At 41.9% G+C, this 19,499-nt stretch overlaps 1 protein-coding gene across 2 annotated transcripts in view; it reads right to left on the reverse strand.

Annotated features, from left to right (window-relative positions):
* The window catches only part of LOC148015393 (cyclin-dependent kinase D-2-like), a 52,486-nt gene extending 44,731 nt beyond the window's left edge, over nucleotides 1-7,755 (reverse strand). Inside the window, exon 1 of one of the 2 annotated variants that reach the window (XM_087665303.1) lies at nucleotides 7,437-7,755. In XM_087665303.1, coding sequence (XP_087521429.1) covers nucleotides 7,437-7,535 — 99 coding nt within the window. In that variant the 5' untranslated portion in view covers nucleotides 7,536-7,755. The remainder of the gene's footprint in view (nucleotides 1-7,436) is intronic. The other variant, XM_087665304.1, reaches the window with a different exon arrangement.
* Between the last annotated feature and the right edge of the window lie 11,744 nt (nucleotides 7,756-19,499).

The raw sequence follows: 19,499 nt of genomic DNA on the forward strand, positions 1-19,499 counted from the left end.
CTTCTAATTTGCTTTTGTTGGTGATACTGGGCCGAATCTATTGTCAGTAACCAAGCTCTTTCCACAAGTCACAAGGTTGCACAATCAAAAGTGCTTGTTGTCAAGTCCTAAGAAAACCCACCCTGTTTGCATGTTTCCATATGTGGACTATCCTGAAACATATTTCCCCCCTTTCAATGACAGGGAAAAGGCCATCCTTTTTAATTTGTTCCTCTCCTCCCTCCACCCCCTACCTGACCAAAAGAATGAAGCAAATATTGATTGCAAAACTGGCATTGTGAGCCATTCTTAAGTCAATGACGAATCATTAAGCAGCACGAGTCAACACAGATTGTTCTACATTGGCTATTAAGAGTTTTATGCTCAAGGCAATAAGACAAATACGATGCAGACTAACCCCTTGCTAGCAAAACGAGGCTCTAAGACCTCACTAGGCAATAAGCCCTCCTAGAGACCATTCCAACATGCTACGGAGGTTTCCCCCACCTACTTTTGGGTTGAGCGGCCTTTATTCCCTTGCAACCTTAGATACCTTCTTTGGCACCACCAAGTGTCCATCCTTCATCATCAAACACTCCAAAAGCCATGACCCATGAGTTTTCAGCTTCCCTATCTCTATCAAAAAATTGGATTCAAAGAGGGATTTTATTTCTTCCTCTTCAAAGGGGTATCTTGTTCCTCTAGTTTCAAAGGGGGTCACTGCTCATTGTGCGGTTCTTTGCACACCTTGGCAAAAAGCCTTAGCATTCTTCATCTTCTCTTAGATGGGGTGGTCAACATCAAGCTGCCATCTCACCTATTGATAATCAAGATCTATAGGCTCTACCTAGGTCAGGGCCTTAAATGTTTCAATCATGACTTGATGGCTATGTCAAGGAGACACGGAGCTAGTGACTTCTCTCCCAAGGTCAATTTCCGAGCACCAATAGCAATCTTGTCTACTATTCTTTCTTACAAGTCCCTTTCAAGTGGAATACTTGGATTACACGGTGTTCTCAACATGTTCATCTCTCTCCACAACACAACACCTTCTCTCACTTTGACACAACAAGCTCTCATCATCACAAGCATTAAAATTTTTTCAAACTGAAAATTCTAATGATTAGTTGTGTACACACAACAAGTCACAACCCTCAACGCTCCACAACGGTCTAACACGGCCAGTGGTAGCTCCCCATGTTGAGCTAAAATTGCATTAGCTTGACTTAAACAACCCCAACAACGCTTAATTAATGAAGAAACCTTCTTACTTTAAAAAGAAACACGATCCTAGAAAGTTACTATGTCCCACATGCAAAACCCTAATTTGGGTGCCCCAAACTTTCTATACCCCATTTGCAGAGGACATCATAGTCAAAACTCCCATTACTCTCTACTACCAAACTGGCACCTAAATCCAACCTCCATCTCCTTCATCCTTGTTGGCACTGCATTCAGAGGCTCTTCCATTTCAGGCGACTACCCTACACTATGTTTTGTTGATTCCTTTAAATTGCCTAGCCGCACACACCGTTCTAGAGGCTACGTTTACAATTTGGAGCTACCTCCCTAACATTCTCTCTCCTCCCTACGATGCATTTACTGTCTATGGCTACCACCCTGACTTTCTCTCTCCTCTCTGTTACACTTGCATCCTACAGCTATCACCCAGATTTTCTCTCCTCACATACCTACGTTTTTAGTCTTTCTCTCTCCTCACTGCTTGTCCGCATCAAATACAACCTCCTTGGTTGCATTTGCTATTGTTCGACACACAAAGACTGCCTTGCTACGTTTCAAGATCCACTCAAAGTACGACACACCTCCAACTCATAATCTCTGCCTTGATCCCAGAGATATGAGAGTTCAAGGTTCAATATTCACTGCATAGTGCATTTGCTACATGAGCATTGTATATTCAATAGCCATTCACTACCTTATTCATTGTGTTCACTGTCTCTTTGAGTTACCCTAACCCTAACTATGTTCTATGTTTATCAATTTATGCTTTGTCATACGATTGGTTTTACATTTTCTGCGTTCAGAGCATTTATTCACATGGTATCAGAGCTAGGTACTCTCTGGGAACCTTGGCCTTTGATCGGAAAGCTCATCCACAGAAATAGGAACAATAGAAGGGTTAGATGACTTCAAATGCATTCACATCACTGCTCCAATGTCCACAAGAAAACACGAACAAAAACAATCATATCAATTTATGCTTTGTCATACAATTGGTTTTGCATTTTCTGCGTTTAGAGCATTTATTCACATGGTATCATAGCTGGATACTCTCTGAGAAACCTTGGCCTTTGATCGGAAAGCTCATCCACAGAAATAGGAACAATAGAAGGGTTAGATGACTTCGAATGCATTCACATCACTGCTCCAATCTCCACAAGAAAACATGCACAAAAATGATTAGGAGGAGGCCTCCCAGCTTGCTACTACCCGATCTAACATGGGCGGAGAACCATTGAACTACCATGGAGTCCATAGACCATATCAAATTTCTACCGCTAAGTATGATCTCATCCTTATGCATAGGGCTCAACAGAAGGTTGAAGGTAAGCTTGAGTTATCTCCTTTAGACTCAATGCACAGAACTAATGATCTTGCAAGACCTTCAAAATCTCCACTACAAATTGGCCATCCGCAAGTGGAACCTAGCTTGGATTACACATCACTTCCGTAATACATCTTTTTTCCAATGCCAAGTACAAACCCTATAATGTCTGATTCTATACCAACTGATTGTGTATTTTTTGTTGAATCAAGAAATGCGCATCAAGAAGGGACTCTTCAAAACAACCTTTGGTTTTCGAGTAATGAGAAAGTCATGTATTTCTTTATGAACTCAAAACTAGGTAAGAAGCTCAAAGAAGTACTTGTAAGTATTATGTCCCTTTCTTTTCTTTCAAATGATTTTATTCATCATGGTCAATTTGGAGTAGATGTATCTTCATCTAACACATTTAATGGACAAGAGGAACCAACCATGTTTCCCACAACAACATCTATCACTAATCCATTTAGGCTCCCACCCATTGCTCCCTCATCTTCCGTTGTACCTTCCTTTCTGCCTCCATTAAGTACACATTTACCACCACTCACCACACCAAGGGTTTTGCACACTTAGGCACAGCCTTTAGGACCTCTATATACCTGTTTCCAAGCGGTATATCTGCGATGATAGAGCCAACCATGTTTCCCACAACAACATCTATCACTAATCCATTTAGGCTCCCACCCATCGCTCCCTCATTTTCCGTTATATCTTCCTTTCTGCCTCCATTAAGTACACATTTACCACCACTCACCACACCAAGGGTTTTGCACACTTAGGCACAGCCTTTAGGACCTCTATATACCTGTTTCCAAGTGGTATATCTGTGATGATAGAGCCAACCATGTTTCCCACAACAACATCTATCACTAATCCATTTAGGCTCCCCACCCATCCCTCCCTCATCTTCCGTTGTACCTTCCTTTTTGCCTCCATTAAGTATACCACATTTACCACCACTCACCACATGGGGAGGGGGAAGGAGGGAGGGGGGTTTTTGGCACACTTAGGCACAGCCTTTAGGATCGCTACATACCCATTTCTGGGTGGTATATCTGTGATGACAAAGGCTTGACCTCGCACACACACACTTTCGAGTTATCCCTTTGAGAGTGCATCCCAAACATACTCAAGTGTGGATCGTTTGGTACCATAACTTGCCTCTATGACATCACCTAGTGGACCATCCGATCATTATGATGTGCCCCAACCGACATTTGGACAAGGCTATCATGTCCCAATGCCTCCACCTACACCTATGCTATCATATGGACCTATGTTCATTTTGGTACCTCTACAGCAATCGACCCTCATTGAATGTCAACAGCTTATTAGTGCCCGTCCACAACTACCCCCTCGTTCCTATGACAGAGACTCAACCTCCCACACACACTTTTGAGTCATCCCTGCTGAGAGTGCAACCCAAACATACTCACGTGTGGATCGTTTGGTATTGCAATTTGCCTTTATGGTATTACCTAGTACACCATCCGATCATTATGGCGTGCCCTAGCCGACATTTGGAAAGGGCTATCATGTCCCAGTGCCTCCACCTACACCTACCGTATCATATGGGCCTATATCCATTTTGGTACCTCTACAGCAATCGGCCCTCATTGGACATCAACAGCCTATTTCTTCCCATCCACAACTATTCCTTCTAAGTCCTCGTCGTAAGCCAGTCATCAAGATGAAGTGGATTTTTAGAACCAAGCTAAAAGCTGATAATACTTTAGACAAATACAAGGCTCACCTTGTAGTGCAAGGTTTCATGCAAAAAATTTGCATCGACTATGACGAAACATTCGCACCTACCGCTCAATTGAGATCATTTTGTTTATTGGTTGCACTCGCCGCTCACCTCAATTAGCCAATCTATCAGATGGGCGTCAAAAGTGCCTTTCCAAACGGTTATTTGGAGGAGGAGTTCTATGTAGAGCAACCTCCCAACTTTTCTTCCACTGACTAGAATGACAAGGTATTTTGCTTACAAAAAGCTCTTTATGGACTCAAGCAAGTAAAATGGTCTTGGTACCACAAGATAGATGAGTTCGTATGAACTCATGGATACCATTTTACCCCCCATGACCCAAATCTATATGTGCAAACCACTTGTGCACAGGTCAGCTATATCCTATTGTATGTTGATAATATACTCCTCACTAGTTCAAATTGTGTAGCCATAGCAGACTTCAAGGCAAACCTTTGCTCTATATTCGAGATGACTAACTTGGGTTTATTATCTTATTTCTTGGGAATGGAGATTGTTAATCCTAGGAAAGTATCTTTCTGTCACAACAGAAGTACACCCTACTGTTGGCGAAACAATATTGCATTGATCAGACGGGGCCAATGGCCACGCCTCTTGATCCCACTATGCATCTGCATAAGAATAAATCGAGTCAGCCTCTTGATGCTCACCCCTATCATCCTGTTGTTAGGAAATCACTTTGTTTGATTCATACTAGGATAAATCTTTTATACTCAATCAACTTGTTTAGTTAGTATTTTAATACACCTATAATATCTCATGGAATTGCTTGTCTTCGTGTGTTAAGATATTTAAGATGTACCTATAATTATAAAATTACTTGTGGTCATGGTTTATGCTTACACAAATACACTAACTCAACTGGGTGAGAGATCCTAGCACCCGTTGTAAACTCATCAAGTACACACAATCACAATCCTATAAGCAAATAGTGGTTTTGTGAAGTCATTGAATCTGTTGCCAAATAGCAAATTGATACTTTGATACCAATAAATCGTTCTCTCTAGGATCCAACCTTTATACAAGGCAACACAGGTTCTATCTACAACATAAAACCCATAAGGAAACAAAAATCAAACTCACCTCCCAACCATAGAGTCAAAAAAGCTCACCCCCAAGCTTGGAGCTAATAGCATACTAGGCCACACTCACATCCCAAGAGCTGACATCTCATAGTACCAACCCACACCATCCCAATGTACAGATACAACAACTATTGGGCCTAGGTCCAAGCATAGTGATCTCACGATGAATGTGCACAAATGGACCTTGAATCAACTTTATAAGACTTAACTATCTTAACCCTAAAGTGCGCTTAGTGTGTTCGTAGTAAGTCACTCATGACCCAAGGCTACAACCAATACTACAATACCTAATATCCAAGGATGTAACGCATGCATGTCTAAGACCCATTGTATCATCATTATGCATCATTCATCATTTCATTCATTCTCTAATCTTTGAGTCATTCATTGTCCATGTTAGTCATACATTCTATTGTCTCCATTAGAAACCCTACTACTTCTTCACATCCTCGTAGAGCAACCTTAGGGTTTCCCTATGCTTTCTTCACAACTTTGAGTGCGAGCAAAAAGATCAAACATGTCATGAGTGTCCTTACCAAAGGTGATATGGCAAGAGTTCAACAAATAGATCAATTTAAGAAAGTTACAATGACTCAACATCAAATTCACATAGCAACCAAGGTGGTGGAACACAAAGTTCTCCTCCTCAAGTTCAACATCTTTGATCATGGCCTTAGTATGATTTGGATCAAAATGAAGAGTTCCCACGGTTCAAGAGTGATGGCAAACTCCATATCCCGATCCAAAGAATTCAAGCATCGTGCCTCCACATCAGCTGAAATAGTGGTATGCAAGCCATCCATCAACTTGGAAACAATATTTGGAGAGAGAGAGATAGAGAGAGAGAGAGAGAGAGAGAATACTTGAGTAGCAATTGTGTGAAGCACATGAAGACAATATCCCCATCCTCTTCTTTCTTCTAATAAAAGGATTCCCACTCTTTTCCTTGTTGGAACTTGTAGTCCACCAAAATGGTGTTGGAAAATGATCGAATATAGGTAGAATACAAAGTTGTTCTACTATAATAGTTCTATGGTGACCCACATTTGAATCTCCTAATGTGATTTAGTTGCACAATTCCATAAAGTGTCAAAAGGTAAGAGTAATGATTGACAATAGTACCACAAAATCTCATGTCTTACAACTTATCTAAAAAGTTACATTAGATTGGATTCCCAATAATCGTCACAAGCTATTTCAGCAAGAAGTGACATTTAGATGGAATTATGGATCCCAAAAGGCCTTGATGATCTTGTAATGCACTCCACTAGTATATCTACATAAGTTGCAAGCCTTTTGAGCCCTAAGAGGATCATTAAGGACACATCACTCAAGCATACACAAAGGCGACCAAAAAGGGCTTGAGAACATAGAGGCAACCTTTAAGACCATTTATCCCTCTCACCCTAGTCTTCATCTTAATGCCAATATGTTAATTTATCAGCACTTTGGCAAATGCTGTTTTTTCTTTCACTGCTGTCAATTTCTTTACTAACTTTGAATAGAGTCCAAGCTTTGATATTCCATGACTATTTATTTTGTTCTTTCCTTCAAGACATATAGCATCGCATGCCAGCTAAGTCAGTTGATAGATCTTCTCATGAGCTTAATCTTACACTTTATGGAATGTCGTAACACCTTACCGTCATCGGACATGAAGTAACTTTATAATCTCAAAGTCTCTTACGTTTGGTACATGATATATAATCCATGGACCTCTCTCTCTCTCTCTCTCTCTCTCTCTCTCTCTCTCTCTCTCTCTCTCTCTCATACTCCTGCAAAAATTGAGGTATACATGACTCTCAGAAAAGTCTCATTGAGCCAGCTACATCAAGTCTACAGCCACATGAATTTATAGTCAGAGATGATTATCCCCGCTCTATCAAATCTACATAATGTTTCAGCAATTCAACCGATCGTCTAACATGCGGCAGCAGGTACATGCGCCCCCTTTCCAATTTGGCGGGTCTATGAACCTCTTGCACTAAACAATTACAGCCTGCTGCTGAGTCTGACCTCAAGCTAGAAGGCATACCAGGCGGTCGACGGCTTTGTAGACGACGCCATAGGTTCCCTCTCCAAGGGTCACGCCCTTGGCGTATCGCTGCGCGCCAGTCAGCTGATTGGCGGCCATGGAGGCGAATCATCGGCGGCCACAGCTCCCGCTGGAGGCCCTCTGATGCTGCTGCATGTTCATTATTCGAGGGGAGGAGACGAAGAAGAAGAAGCAGCTTCAATGGCGTCTCAAGAGACCGATCACGCCTGGCCGCGAGCGATTATACGAGAGAGAGAGAGAGCCAGCCTTGGGACGCGGCCCTCCTTTCGTACTTTTGAAGGTTAGGTTTCGGTATCCTTCTCTCAACGGACAAATTATTGTCATACCGTTCATCGCCAATTTGTCATGTTATCAGCACAATAATTATCATCATAATCTTGATCATTGCATAAGTAATTATATTAATTAATATTGAGGGCGAAAGAGAGAGAGAAAGAGATAGAGATAATTAACATTTATATACATACATATGTACTTGCTTATACATTACTTATAATATGTTAATCTTAATTATATCATATATAATTAAACAATTATATTACATTAACTATATATGCATTACATATATCATTTATGTCACTGGTATTGGATATATTAAATAATTATAATTAATTAGATAAATTTTATGTACGAATGTATTAATAGTTAATTAACTAGTATTGATATTAATTTACATTAACATTTTATCTCTATGTATGCATACCGGGTGGGTGGGTGAGTACATATAGATACTCAAGAGTGCAAGTTCACATGGCCCATCACAAAAACCTTTGAATAATATATATTATGGATATAAATAGATGTAGATTATAGATTATAGATAATAATCATTATAGACTAGATTTGGTGTTGCCTTTTGTCATTCTCAATCAGGCCTTCCGTATCATGATACAAGATCATTTATATTCCTTATAATCTTGATTTAAGAGTTATCATGTCATAATCATATCCTTCACATGGAATAAAGCTAGGTGGATTTTAAGTCAATTTTTGATTGTAGAAGCCACTATAGAGGTTTTCCTATCAAAGAATCCTTGAATGCTTCATTCTCCTTATCATTGGCAAATAGAAGTCAAGCATGCATTTCATTAAGGAACACTAGCAAAGGACAACAACACATTAGAGAAGAACCAAGGTTGTGATTGGTTGAGGATGAAAAATTTAAGGGTTCATTCCAATATTTTACTAATCTCGCTAGGCTACCCAAATAAAAATTTGCAATACTAAGGAGCATAGAATGAAAGCAAGGCATGAGTATTTTTAAGAATCTAAAATAAAGTGTACAAGTGATCATTTTAGGAGGAGCAATGGGAAGGCATTGGGACTTTAAAGCTTTCATTAAGAATGGAGATAAAGAGTAGCTCAAGTTGAATATGAACTAAGAAACAAGTCATGGAGAGTATTGAAAACTAAGAGTGAAGTTTTTATGAAGTATGCACTCCAAAAAATTTGCAAGGTAGCATGCTAAATATCACTACTCACGGAACGCTAGGCAACTTCATGGCAACTTTGCTGCCTCCAAGCCGCAAGCGAAGTTTCTGGTTGGTAACTTCGCTCAACAATCCATTTCTCATTTTTCTCTCTCCTCTTTTCCCTCTCTATTTCTAATTCTTTCTTCACCTCTATCTCCCTCCTCCCAATTCCCTCTCTCTCTCTCTTTCAACCTTCTATTTTAGTTTATTTTTTCTCCTCTCCTCGTTTTCTCTCTCTCTCTCTCTCTCTCTCTCTCTCTCTCTTTCTCTCTCTCTCTCTCAACCTTCTATTTTAGTTTATTTTTTCTCCTCTCCTGGTTCTCTCTCTCTCTCCTTTTTTTCTCTCCTCGCTTTTCTTTTCTCTCTTCCTTCTCTCTCCCTCTCCTCTTTTTTCTTTTTCTTCTCTCTTCATTCTCTTTTTAAATTTTAATTCTCTCTCTCGCTCTCTTTTGAATTTTATATTTTCTCTCTCTATTATTCTCTTTCTCCCTGTTTATATTCTCGCTTCTTCTCTTCTCTCTCTCTCTTCCTTCTCTCTCTCCTCTATTTTTTATTCTCTCTCTCTTTTTAAATTTTATATTTCCTCTTTCTCTCTCTCTCTTCTTCTCTCACTTCTTCCCCTCCTCAATCTCTCTTAAAGATTATAAATTTTATCTTTTCCCTATATATAATGCTCTCTCTTCTTCTCCTCACTACAAGATATAGACCTTATAGCGACGTTTAAAGCGACGAAAATACAAACAACAAAATTTGCCCCCGTCGTCGCAAAAAGCGTCGTTATTGACGACGCCATAGAATCGTCGCTATAACCGTCGCTATATGCGTTGCCATATAGCGACGGTTACAGAGAATTTGCGACGCTGATAGCGACGACAATAGCGACGCGTGCAGTAAATTTGCGACGCAAATAGCGACGGTAATAGAGAAAAAAAATTGTGGCAGGGCAATAAGCTACCCTGCCACATATAGCACTGTGTGCTGTATGAGAGCCATACAAAATAGTTTCTGCACTGCTTCATACAAAGCGTTTGCAAACAAAAAGAATGTATACTGAAATCATAAAACTGATGGATGAAATAAATACATGATATTGCATAAAATGTGATTGGTACAATCATAAAACAATATCACTAATACATAGAAAATGTCTACATAGATCGGGTGACTAAAAACTAAAGGTATGTGAGCTCTAAGGATCCAAGGGCGAGCTACAAATTGTCGTCCCCCGAAAGCTCTTCCCGCTATAAAGGAGCATCAAACGGATTCTGCAGAAAAAGAAACAACATATCAATCCACCATACGATAATGCATTCAAATATCTCATGGTAACTACGGACAAGAAAGATGAGTGACTTACTGGGCCGCTGCGTCTATACAATCGGTCGATCAATGATCTGAGACCGTGCCTCTCCGCATATCGAGTCTCAAGGCCTTGCGGATCGCGATTTGTAATGGAGTGCTGCAAAGAAAACAAAATGCAAACTGTTAGAAACATGATTGTCAGTACAAAGAATATCTCAAAAAAACAAATAAGCAAAACAAAAGAGAATCTTACAAAGTCCTCCAAATATGTCCTGTGGCCGGCACTCCCAAGATGATGTACCGATCCGGCCTCGATTCGTGCCCTCGCCGCCTCCCGCTGCTGACTCCAACGTCCTGGCGAATTTGTAGCCTCCTCCCTCAGTCGGTGCCAGTCGTCTGCATCTAACCACTCGAGCTTTGGAGCCCCACTCTTGATTGCCTTGCGTGCGTCGGATCGTCTATGTGACATGTACGCAATCCATCATCCAGCCCGTAGAGAATCTATCCACTGCGGCTGGCACCGGGAACTCCTCATGCAAGGATGCTACTATGTACTCCTTGCTCCCCTTCGATATGTTCCTCCAATGATCCAGGACGTTGTGCCGAAAAACTTGTTGGCACAACTCCCTCATGCGAGCCATCACCCTCCTCCCCTCATCATTCATGATGATGGCTCCTGACCTGCCATCCACTAGGTATCCATAATCCACTAGGTATCTCCGTCCACGCTCCTGGGCATATCCAGGAGACCCCTGAACATCCGGTGTACCGACGGGGGTACCCTCTCCCGGAGTGCCACACAAAGGGGTGCCACCAGAGGGTGTGCCACCAAAAGGAGTGCCACTAGAGGGGGTGCCACCAAAAGGAGTGCCACCAAAAGGCGTGACATCTGCCGACGGCTGCGCAAAAGCCGGAGTAACTGGAGTGGACGTCCCCACAGGTGTGACAAATCCTGGAGGTGACCGAGCTCCAGTTGAACGACGAGACGGAGACACCGCGTCCGTGTCTCCACAACAGCACCCCCCTGATCCTCTTACAGTCGCAGTCCCTCCCTCTGGCCCAAGTCGCAAGCGTCGAGATCGTCTACTCGAAGCTGAAGCATCTGATCGCGCCGAAGCTGATCTAGCAGAGCGCCCTGACGAAGAACGAGACAGCTCCTGATCTGCTATCTCTCTGAATCTCGCGAGCTGATCTGGAGACATACGTGCCATCATCTCCTGAAACTCCTCATCGCTCATCCCTCGACTCATCCTGAAAATGTCGATACCTGCACAGATAAAAAATAATGTTAGAATAATCAATTTAAACTATACAAAGCACATTAATAAAATCATTTTTGAAAAATCCCTCTTAAAATGCATATCTTATCTACCTTTATGGAAGATCTAAACAACGAATTGAGTAATACAATTCTCCAAGAATGAAGTATTCTATGGTCCCATGTTAATCTCCTGACACAACTTTGCATACACTGGAAGGTCGATAGACATGTCACCACAAAACAACGAGTCTGTCTCGTTCTCAAAAAATTCTACGACTTCTGTATTTCTATCATTGTTAGCCGATGCAGGCTCCAAGCTTGCGGTGGCCTCCACCCCTTGTAATTTCGATCCCTCTATTTGCATATTTTCTTCATCTATGCCTGGAACATCGCTTTGATCGTATACTCTCGCACCTCGAGGAGTTGAAGGTATAACATACCACCATCGAGGTTGTCGGGGATTTGGATAGAAGATTACCTGTTCACAAACACTTACAAACCGTCTTCAAACCATTGTGACATAAACCATGCCGTATTACAATTAGCAAGCAAATGCCTAGTTGCACCTGTTCACAATGGGCCGGCAACACAAAGGTGTCGCGCAAATCCATCCATTTTTTTTTCGGAATCTATTTCGAGAAATCCAGATGGACCTCGTCGAACTGTTGCGCCAGCTCCTCCAAGTACCACTTTGAACCACTGCACGTCGAATATTATCATGGAGAAGCTACGGTAATCCACCGTAATAATACTTTGCAAATTCCCAAAATACTCCATCTCATCCACAACCGTGTTCGGATCCGTTGCTCGTCGCCGGCTCTCTTGCTCAAACCTTGCCATGACACCACAGTCCATTGTGGAGCGCATTTTGTCAATACGCTCCACCCGAAAATGCCGTCCGCGCGACCACGCTGCACTATATATTTTGTACTGCACATTGAAACACTCAAATTAGATGTAGCAAGCAAATTTAGATACGACACATTCTAAACCCCTCATTACCTTTGGACTACATCCCCTCGAGAACTCCCACTCCTCCATTGAGACCTCTGTCCCTTCGCTGGATGCTGCGGTCAAGGCTCCATGCAACCATCGTGTTGACATAAACCGCGGCATCTCCTCCATGCCTTCAGGATATTGAATCGGTCGGTGACGCGTACTGCGTCGGAATTCAGCTCGTGCTTCCTCTCGATCTTGCCTTGCAATCTGGTACTTAGCGAGCCACGTCTCCATGGAGGCATGCTGCAACATACAAAAGTGATTCACCTTCTCTTCCATTGAGGCATCCATTCTTTTTTCTACCCCATTTTCAACCACCACATCTCCAGTCAGCCTGTCATCGTCCTTCAGCGTCCATAGCATTTCATTGTCTGGTTCCACCGTTGGTAGCCATTGTGAGATATGCACTAACGCCTCTGACACCAACCAACCTTCCGCCATGCTACCTTCCGGACGAGCTCGTTGTCGCACAAAGCCTTTCAGGGTTTTCATGAAGCGCTCCAGGAAGAACATCCATCGCGTATGGACAGGTCCAGCAATCTCCACTTCATCCACAAGATGCACAAGAAGGTGAACTTGTATCGTGAGCATGCTAGTGGGCAGGTATTTCTCAAAGAGACAGACCGTCTCAACTGCTCCCCGCCTTGCGAATTCAATAGAGGACGTCTTAATCTCTTTCTATGAGATCCATTGCACCAAAGTCGACAGCTTGTAAATGGCCCCGCGAATTTCTGGAGTTAGGCATCCCGCGATCACGATCGGTAGGACAAACTGCCACAAATGAGAAAGCATTAAGAATAATGGTCACTTTTCAAATTTCAAAATGTCCACGCTAATTAAAATCCATTCTGTTCACAAACCTGACATATCTTATGCCAATCATGGGATTTTAGCCCAGAAATCTGGTCATCTTTAGAAAATGCGGACCTGAGAGAACACATCATACCCGTTCGGAGTGCGGATAGACTTGATTACTTGCTTCACAATGCGCTCTTCTTTGGTAGACAAAACCCAGGGAGCGCGAGGAAGCTGCACTCCCCCTTCAGCATTCGACTGCGACCAAAGCGCCTCCATCTTACCTACCTCCTTTAAATCCATTCATGACCCTATAGTGTCTCTCTTTCCTGTGATGTGGTCCCATAGCAAGCTGCCCACATTTTTTAAAATATGCATGGGATCCAACAAGTGGTTGACCTGTAAGTGGGTCCAATATGGCAACTCGTAGAAAACTGAGAACCGCCGCATTCCATTTGGATGTGAATCCGGGTTTACCATTTTCAGCTCGTACCAGCTTGCAGCGTTCATACGTGCTGGAGGTCGTCCAAGAAAACCTTCCCTGAGTTCATGATCCTCCGGCAAGAAAGCGGCGTGTCCTTGATATACCATCTTCTTCATGGTTCGTGACCTTCAGGAGTCTAACTGTGGCCCACACAATGGACATGCATGATAACCTGAGGTAACGAGACCTGCAAGGCGATCCACGACCTAGTGAATACTTGATTGAATGAAATAAAATATAGATATTACCGGCGAGAACAAAGGTTTGCTCACCTGAGCACTCTCCCAATCCCGGAAAGCCATGCATCGTCCACATGAGAATGGCTCGAATGTTGGCTGACCGCCGACCATCGCGCCTGCTCATATCTTGCACCGTGACCCCCTCCTCCCACAAAATCTTAAGCTCATCGACTAATGGACGAAGATACACGTCCATATTTTTTACTTTGTAGTGGCCCGGCATGAGCAAGCTAAGGATGAGATGTCCTTTGTTCGTAGAAAGCCATGGAGGAATGTTGTAGTTGACAAGCACTATAGGCCACACACTGTAAGAAGTCGAGCGCAGACCGAATGGGTTCACACCATCCATGGCGAGACCGAGCCGAAGATTCCTTGGCTCTCGCGCAAAGCTTGGGAAGGTAGAGTCAATGTGGCTCCATGCGCGCGAATCTGCTGATATTCGTTGCACTCCATCCGTGGACCTATTCTGCACATGCCACGTTGTCAAGCTTGCCATGGCAGACGTGTGAAACATGTGGTTTATGCGGGGGATGAGCGGAAAGTGTCTGAGGACTTTTTGAGGATGGTCTGCCCTTGCAAGTCCTGTCGATACCTGTGAGCACCACACTTTGGGCATGTCTCCATAGTCTCGTATTTATCTCGAAACAATATGCAGTCGTCGATACATGCATGGATGTTATTGTAGTCCATGCCAAGCTTCCGTAAAACATGTCGCGCATCATCACGAGACTCAGGTATGGTGTTTGCAGGTGGCAATATATGATATTTCAATAACCTGAAAAAATCATAAAACACCTTGAAAAATCTATCCATGTTTGCAATAATACTGTTTTTTTAAAAAAACAATGAAGTCTGTGTGCAAGGTACCTGAATAACTCAGTCACACTCGTATCGCTCCAACCGTATTTTGCTTGCACACTTAAGAGTGCAAGCAATGTCTTCAACCGAGATACTCGGCACCCATCATATAATGGTATGGATGCTTCCTCTCTAAGCGGGTCAGATGTCTCAACATCCATGGGAATCAATGCATCGATCATTGCCTCCATCTCAGGCTCCAAGATTGTAGGCAAGTCGGGAAGGTTGTCTGTCTCCTCTGGCATTGACGGTATAGATGGGCCTTGCGAGTGGTCGATTAGCTCCTGCAATCCATCCATCGCACGTCCACGAACTCTTCTAATTGGCCGCAAAGGGTGCACTCCCCCTTGGGTCGAGACATCACCCCCCTGGATACAAAATTTACCAACAAGACCCAATCTTATTGTGTATGGTTTTCAATTAGCTTGAGAGTACAATGCATGAAAAATGCTAACTTCAAATTACCGTTTGCTGAAAGTCTGCAATCGCCTGATCAACGATCTCAGATTGAAACTCGCCAAATCGTCGTACGTGTTCTATAGACAATCGGCGTTTTCGTCTAATTACCAACTTGCATTGAGAGCAAGGACATGGGACACGCTGATTAAGATACGACTCGCGGTCTTGAACAATAGGACCTTCTTCGTTTGCCATCTTATCTACATTACAGCAAACAAGGCTTAAATGGATAGCTTTATGGAGATGTACGTCAAGTTGCAAGTTGACCATAAACCTTGCATTGTATATAGTAGTCGAGAGATTTTCCGATGTTATATCTCGGCCTTGTATCATGCTCAACGATTTGTTTGTCCCGGTAGATAATTTTTTGTTATATCTCGGCTTTGAGTATAAGTAATCCATTTTAAAATTAATGCGCGCCATCTATGAAATTTTATAACTATAGTAATAAAATTTATTTCAATCAATTCTACTCATAGTCATAAGACCTGAGAGAAATTATCCTATACTCAATTTAAGGGTTTCTTCTTCTATAACAATAATTTTGGGTTCATTTTGATGAAGTACGTGGCCGTATGCAAAGCACATTGCATACCATTATCAATACGTATATTATCTTAAATTTCCTTCCCTTCCCTCTCCCTCTCTTTCTCTCCCTCTCCCTCTCTTCCTCTCTTTCTCTCACCCTCTCCCTCTCCCTCTTGTTCTCTTTCTCTCCCTCTCTCATTTCCTCCCTCCCCCTCCCTCTCCCTCTCCCTCCCTCTTTCTCCCTCTCCCTCTCCCTCTCCCTCCCTCCCTCTCCCTCCCCCTCCCTCTTTCTCTCCCTCTCTCATTTCCTTCCCCTCCCCCTCCCTCTCCCTCTTCCTCTCCCTCTCCCTCTCTTTCTCTTTTTCTCCCTCTCCCTCTCTATCTCTCTTTCTCTCTCATTTCCTAAACAAGCAAAAAATAAAGTGATTTAAACATCCTCCAAGCAAAAGGGAGAGGGAGAGATACAATGCACTCTCCCTCTCTTTCTCTTTCTATCCCTCTCTCATTTCCTTTCCCTTCCTCTCCCTCTCACTCTCTTTCTCTCTCATTTCCTCTCCTAAACAAGCAAAAAATAAAGTGATTCAAACATTAAACAAGCAAAAGGAAGAGGGAGGGAGAGAGAGAATGCACTCTCCCTCCTTCTCCCTCTCTTTCTCTTTCTCTCCCTCTCCTATTTCCTCCCCCTCCCTCTCCCTCTCCCTCTATTTCTCTTTCTCTTTCTTTCCCTCTCCCTCTCTTTCTCTCTTACTCTCTCGTTTCCTCTCCTAAACAAGCAAAGAAGAAAGTAATTTAAACATTAAACAAGCAAAAGGGAGAGAGAGAGAGAGAATGCACTCTCCCTCTCTTTCTCTTTCTCTCCCTCTCCCTCTCTTTCTCTCCCTCTCCCTCTCCTTCTCTTTCATTTCCTCTCCTAAACAAACAAAAGAGAACGATTTAAACCTTCAACAAGTAAAAGAAAGAGAGAGGGAGACTCACCAATGAGATATGGCGAGCGTGGGCGGCTTCTCTTTGCAACGAGGGCTCCTCCTCTCCTTCGCGAACAACGACGGTGGCGGCGGCGGCGGCGGCGGCGGCAAGTCTCTTCCTCCTCTTCTCTCACAAAGCCTTGGCTCTCTCCCTCGCTCTCTCTCTCGCTCTCGCTCTTAAAAGGCGAAGAAAACCAAATGAAAACGGCGCTCTGGTTTCGGCCGCGCTTTTTTTCCCTGCGGCGTCGCAATTGGCGTCGCTATATGCGTCGCTATTTGCGTCGCAAATGCGACGCAAATAGCGACGCATATAGCGACGCCAATTGCGACGCATATAGCGACGCCGATATCCGCCGTCGCTAATCGGCGTCGCTATTGCCCCATTCCCTTGTAGTGCCTCTCTCTCTCTCTCTCTCTCTCCTTTAATTCTCTCTTTCTCTCTCTCCGCCCCCTTTTCTTCTCCTCCTCTTTCTCTTATTTTTTCTTTTTTTTATTTTTCTCTTTTAAATTTTATATTCTCTCTCTCTTCCCCCTCCTCTCTCCTTTCTCTCTCTAAAAATATTTAAATTTAAAAAAATATTTTTCTCTTTCCTATTTTCCCCTATCTCTCTTCCTCCTTCTTCTTCTTCTCTCTCTCCCTGCTCTCTCCTCTCTTTTCCTTCTCTCTCCCTCTCCTCTTTTTTCCTTTTTTTTCTTCTTTTTTCTCTTCATTCTCTCTTTAAATTTTTTTATTTTCTCTTTCTTTTAAATGTTATATTTCCTCTCTCTCTGTGTGTTCAAATTCGCTCTATTCTTCTTCTTCTTCTTCTTTCTCTCTCCCCACTTTTCTTTTCTATGTCTCTCTCCCCCCTTTTCTTCTCCCCCTCTCTCCTCTCTTTTCCTTTTTTATTTTCCTCTCTCTCTCTCTCTCAAATTTTATATTTCCTCTCTCTTTGATTCTATTTATCTATGTTCCCTCTCTCTCTCTCTCTCTCTCTCTCTCTCTCTCTCTCTCTCTCCTTAATTTTATTTTCCTCTCTCTTTCTCTTTAAAGTTTTTTCTCTCACTCTCTTTTTTCTCTGTATATTTTTTCTTCTCTCTCTATTTTTCTCTTTCCTTTCTTTTCCTTTCTCTCCTCCTATTTTTCCTCTTTTTCAAATTATATATTTCCTCTCTTCTATCTCTCTAAGTCAAAAACGATATCAAAAAGGGTTTAATTAAAAAAAGACTACTCTATTTTCTATTTTCCCCTCTCTCTTTATCTTTTTATCTTTCTTCTTCTTCTTTATTTTATTTGTCTCCTCCTCCTTCGTTTATTTCCCTCTCAAAGTATGTGAAAAGCTATGTTTAAAAAACATTAAAATTAAAAAAATCAATTTTAAACATTTTAAATTAAATATTTTAATCTAGCTAAGAGAGAGAGAGAGAGAAAGAAACTTTTGATTTAAAAAGAAGTTTGATTTAATTAAAGGAGAGAGAGAGAGAGAGAGAGAAAGAGAGAGAGAGAGAGAGAGAGAGAGAGAGAGAGAGAGAGAGAGAGAGAGAGAGAGAGAGAGAGAGAGAACCTAGGCCCCATACATGAGAGAGAGGGGGGGCAGAAAAAGGATTAATTCAAAAAAGACTATTCTCTTTCCTCTTTCCCCCCTCTTTGTCTTTTTCTATTTCTTCTTTTTCTTTTAATCCTTATTCTTTTCCTTTTATCTCCCTCTCAAAGTGTGCGAAAAACTATGTTTGAAAAACTTTAAATTAATTTTCTTACAAATATTTAATTTTAAAAAGTTTAAATTAAAAATTTAATCTAATTGAGAGAGAGAGAGAGAGAGAGAGAGAAACTTTCGATTTAAAAAGAAGTTTGATTTAATTAAAGGAGAGAGAGAGAGAACTTATGATGCCATGAGGCATATTCCACTGTGGATTCTTTGAGGTTTTGGGGTGAATTCCGTAAAATTATATTTATTGTCATGACTCATACACAAGGTGGATTCCTTATGCGAAAAGTCAATGGGGACGCCTGTCCTTTTTGGGTGTCTTGTTAATTTAATGTGCAAGTGGCTGATTCCATAGCGGGTGATTCCGCAAAATACATATTTAAATTAATGGGCATTTATGAGTTTAGAGTGCGCACTCGTAATAAATTAAGGTTAGAATTGAGTTTTAACCAATTCATGTATTTTGTAGCTGAAGATTGCTAGGTATTCACTTTTATCGGTTTAATTTTATTATTTTCTAACAATTGTGAATGCTTCAGTTGATGTGTAGAGCAGGCAGCGGTGGCGTTGGGAAGCACTGAGCGATAGTGTGTATTCAAGTTATTTGGAAGAAATTATCATTTTACTGGACGCGCATCTTAGGCGTGGCGCCAATATTTATTTTGACAAGCTTATTTACTAAAGCACCTGACATTTATTTATTATTTTATATGCGTATGGGCACACGATTTAAATATTTGTTATTGAACATTGTATTTGGGCATAGCCCAACTCTTTGGGTGCCCAACCGTTTTAATTCCTTAGTTGGACAAAAGCAAAAGCATGCTAATTGTAATTTGGGCTATTTTTTTAGCTTGAAGATGAATAATATATTAAATACATGCTTTATGAAGCGCTCACACAAGGCATGGGGGGAGATTGTGCCCAATTAGTCTTTTGCTTCATGTCGTGCAAGTCTTCTCTCTTGTTTTTTGTGCAAAAGTAGAGTTCTT

This window comes from Lygodium microphyllum, chromosome 24 (assembly GCF_053477565.2).
Source record: "Lygodium microphyllum isolate KBCC chromosome 24, Lygodium_microphyllum_v1.1.10, whole genome shotgun sequence".
NCBI classification, from domain to species: domain Eukaryota; kingdom Viridiplantae; phylum Streptophyta; class Polypodiopsida; order Schizaeales; family Lygodiaceae; genus Lygodium; species Lygodium microphyllum.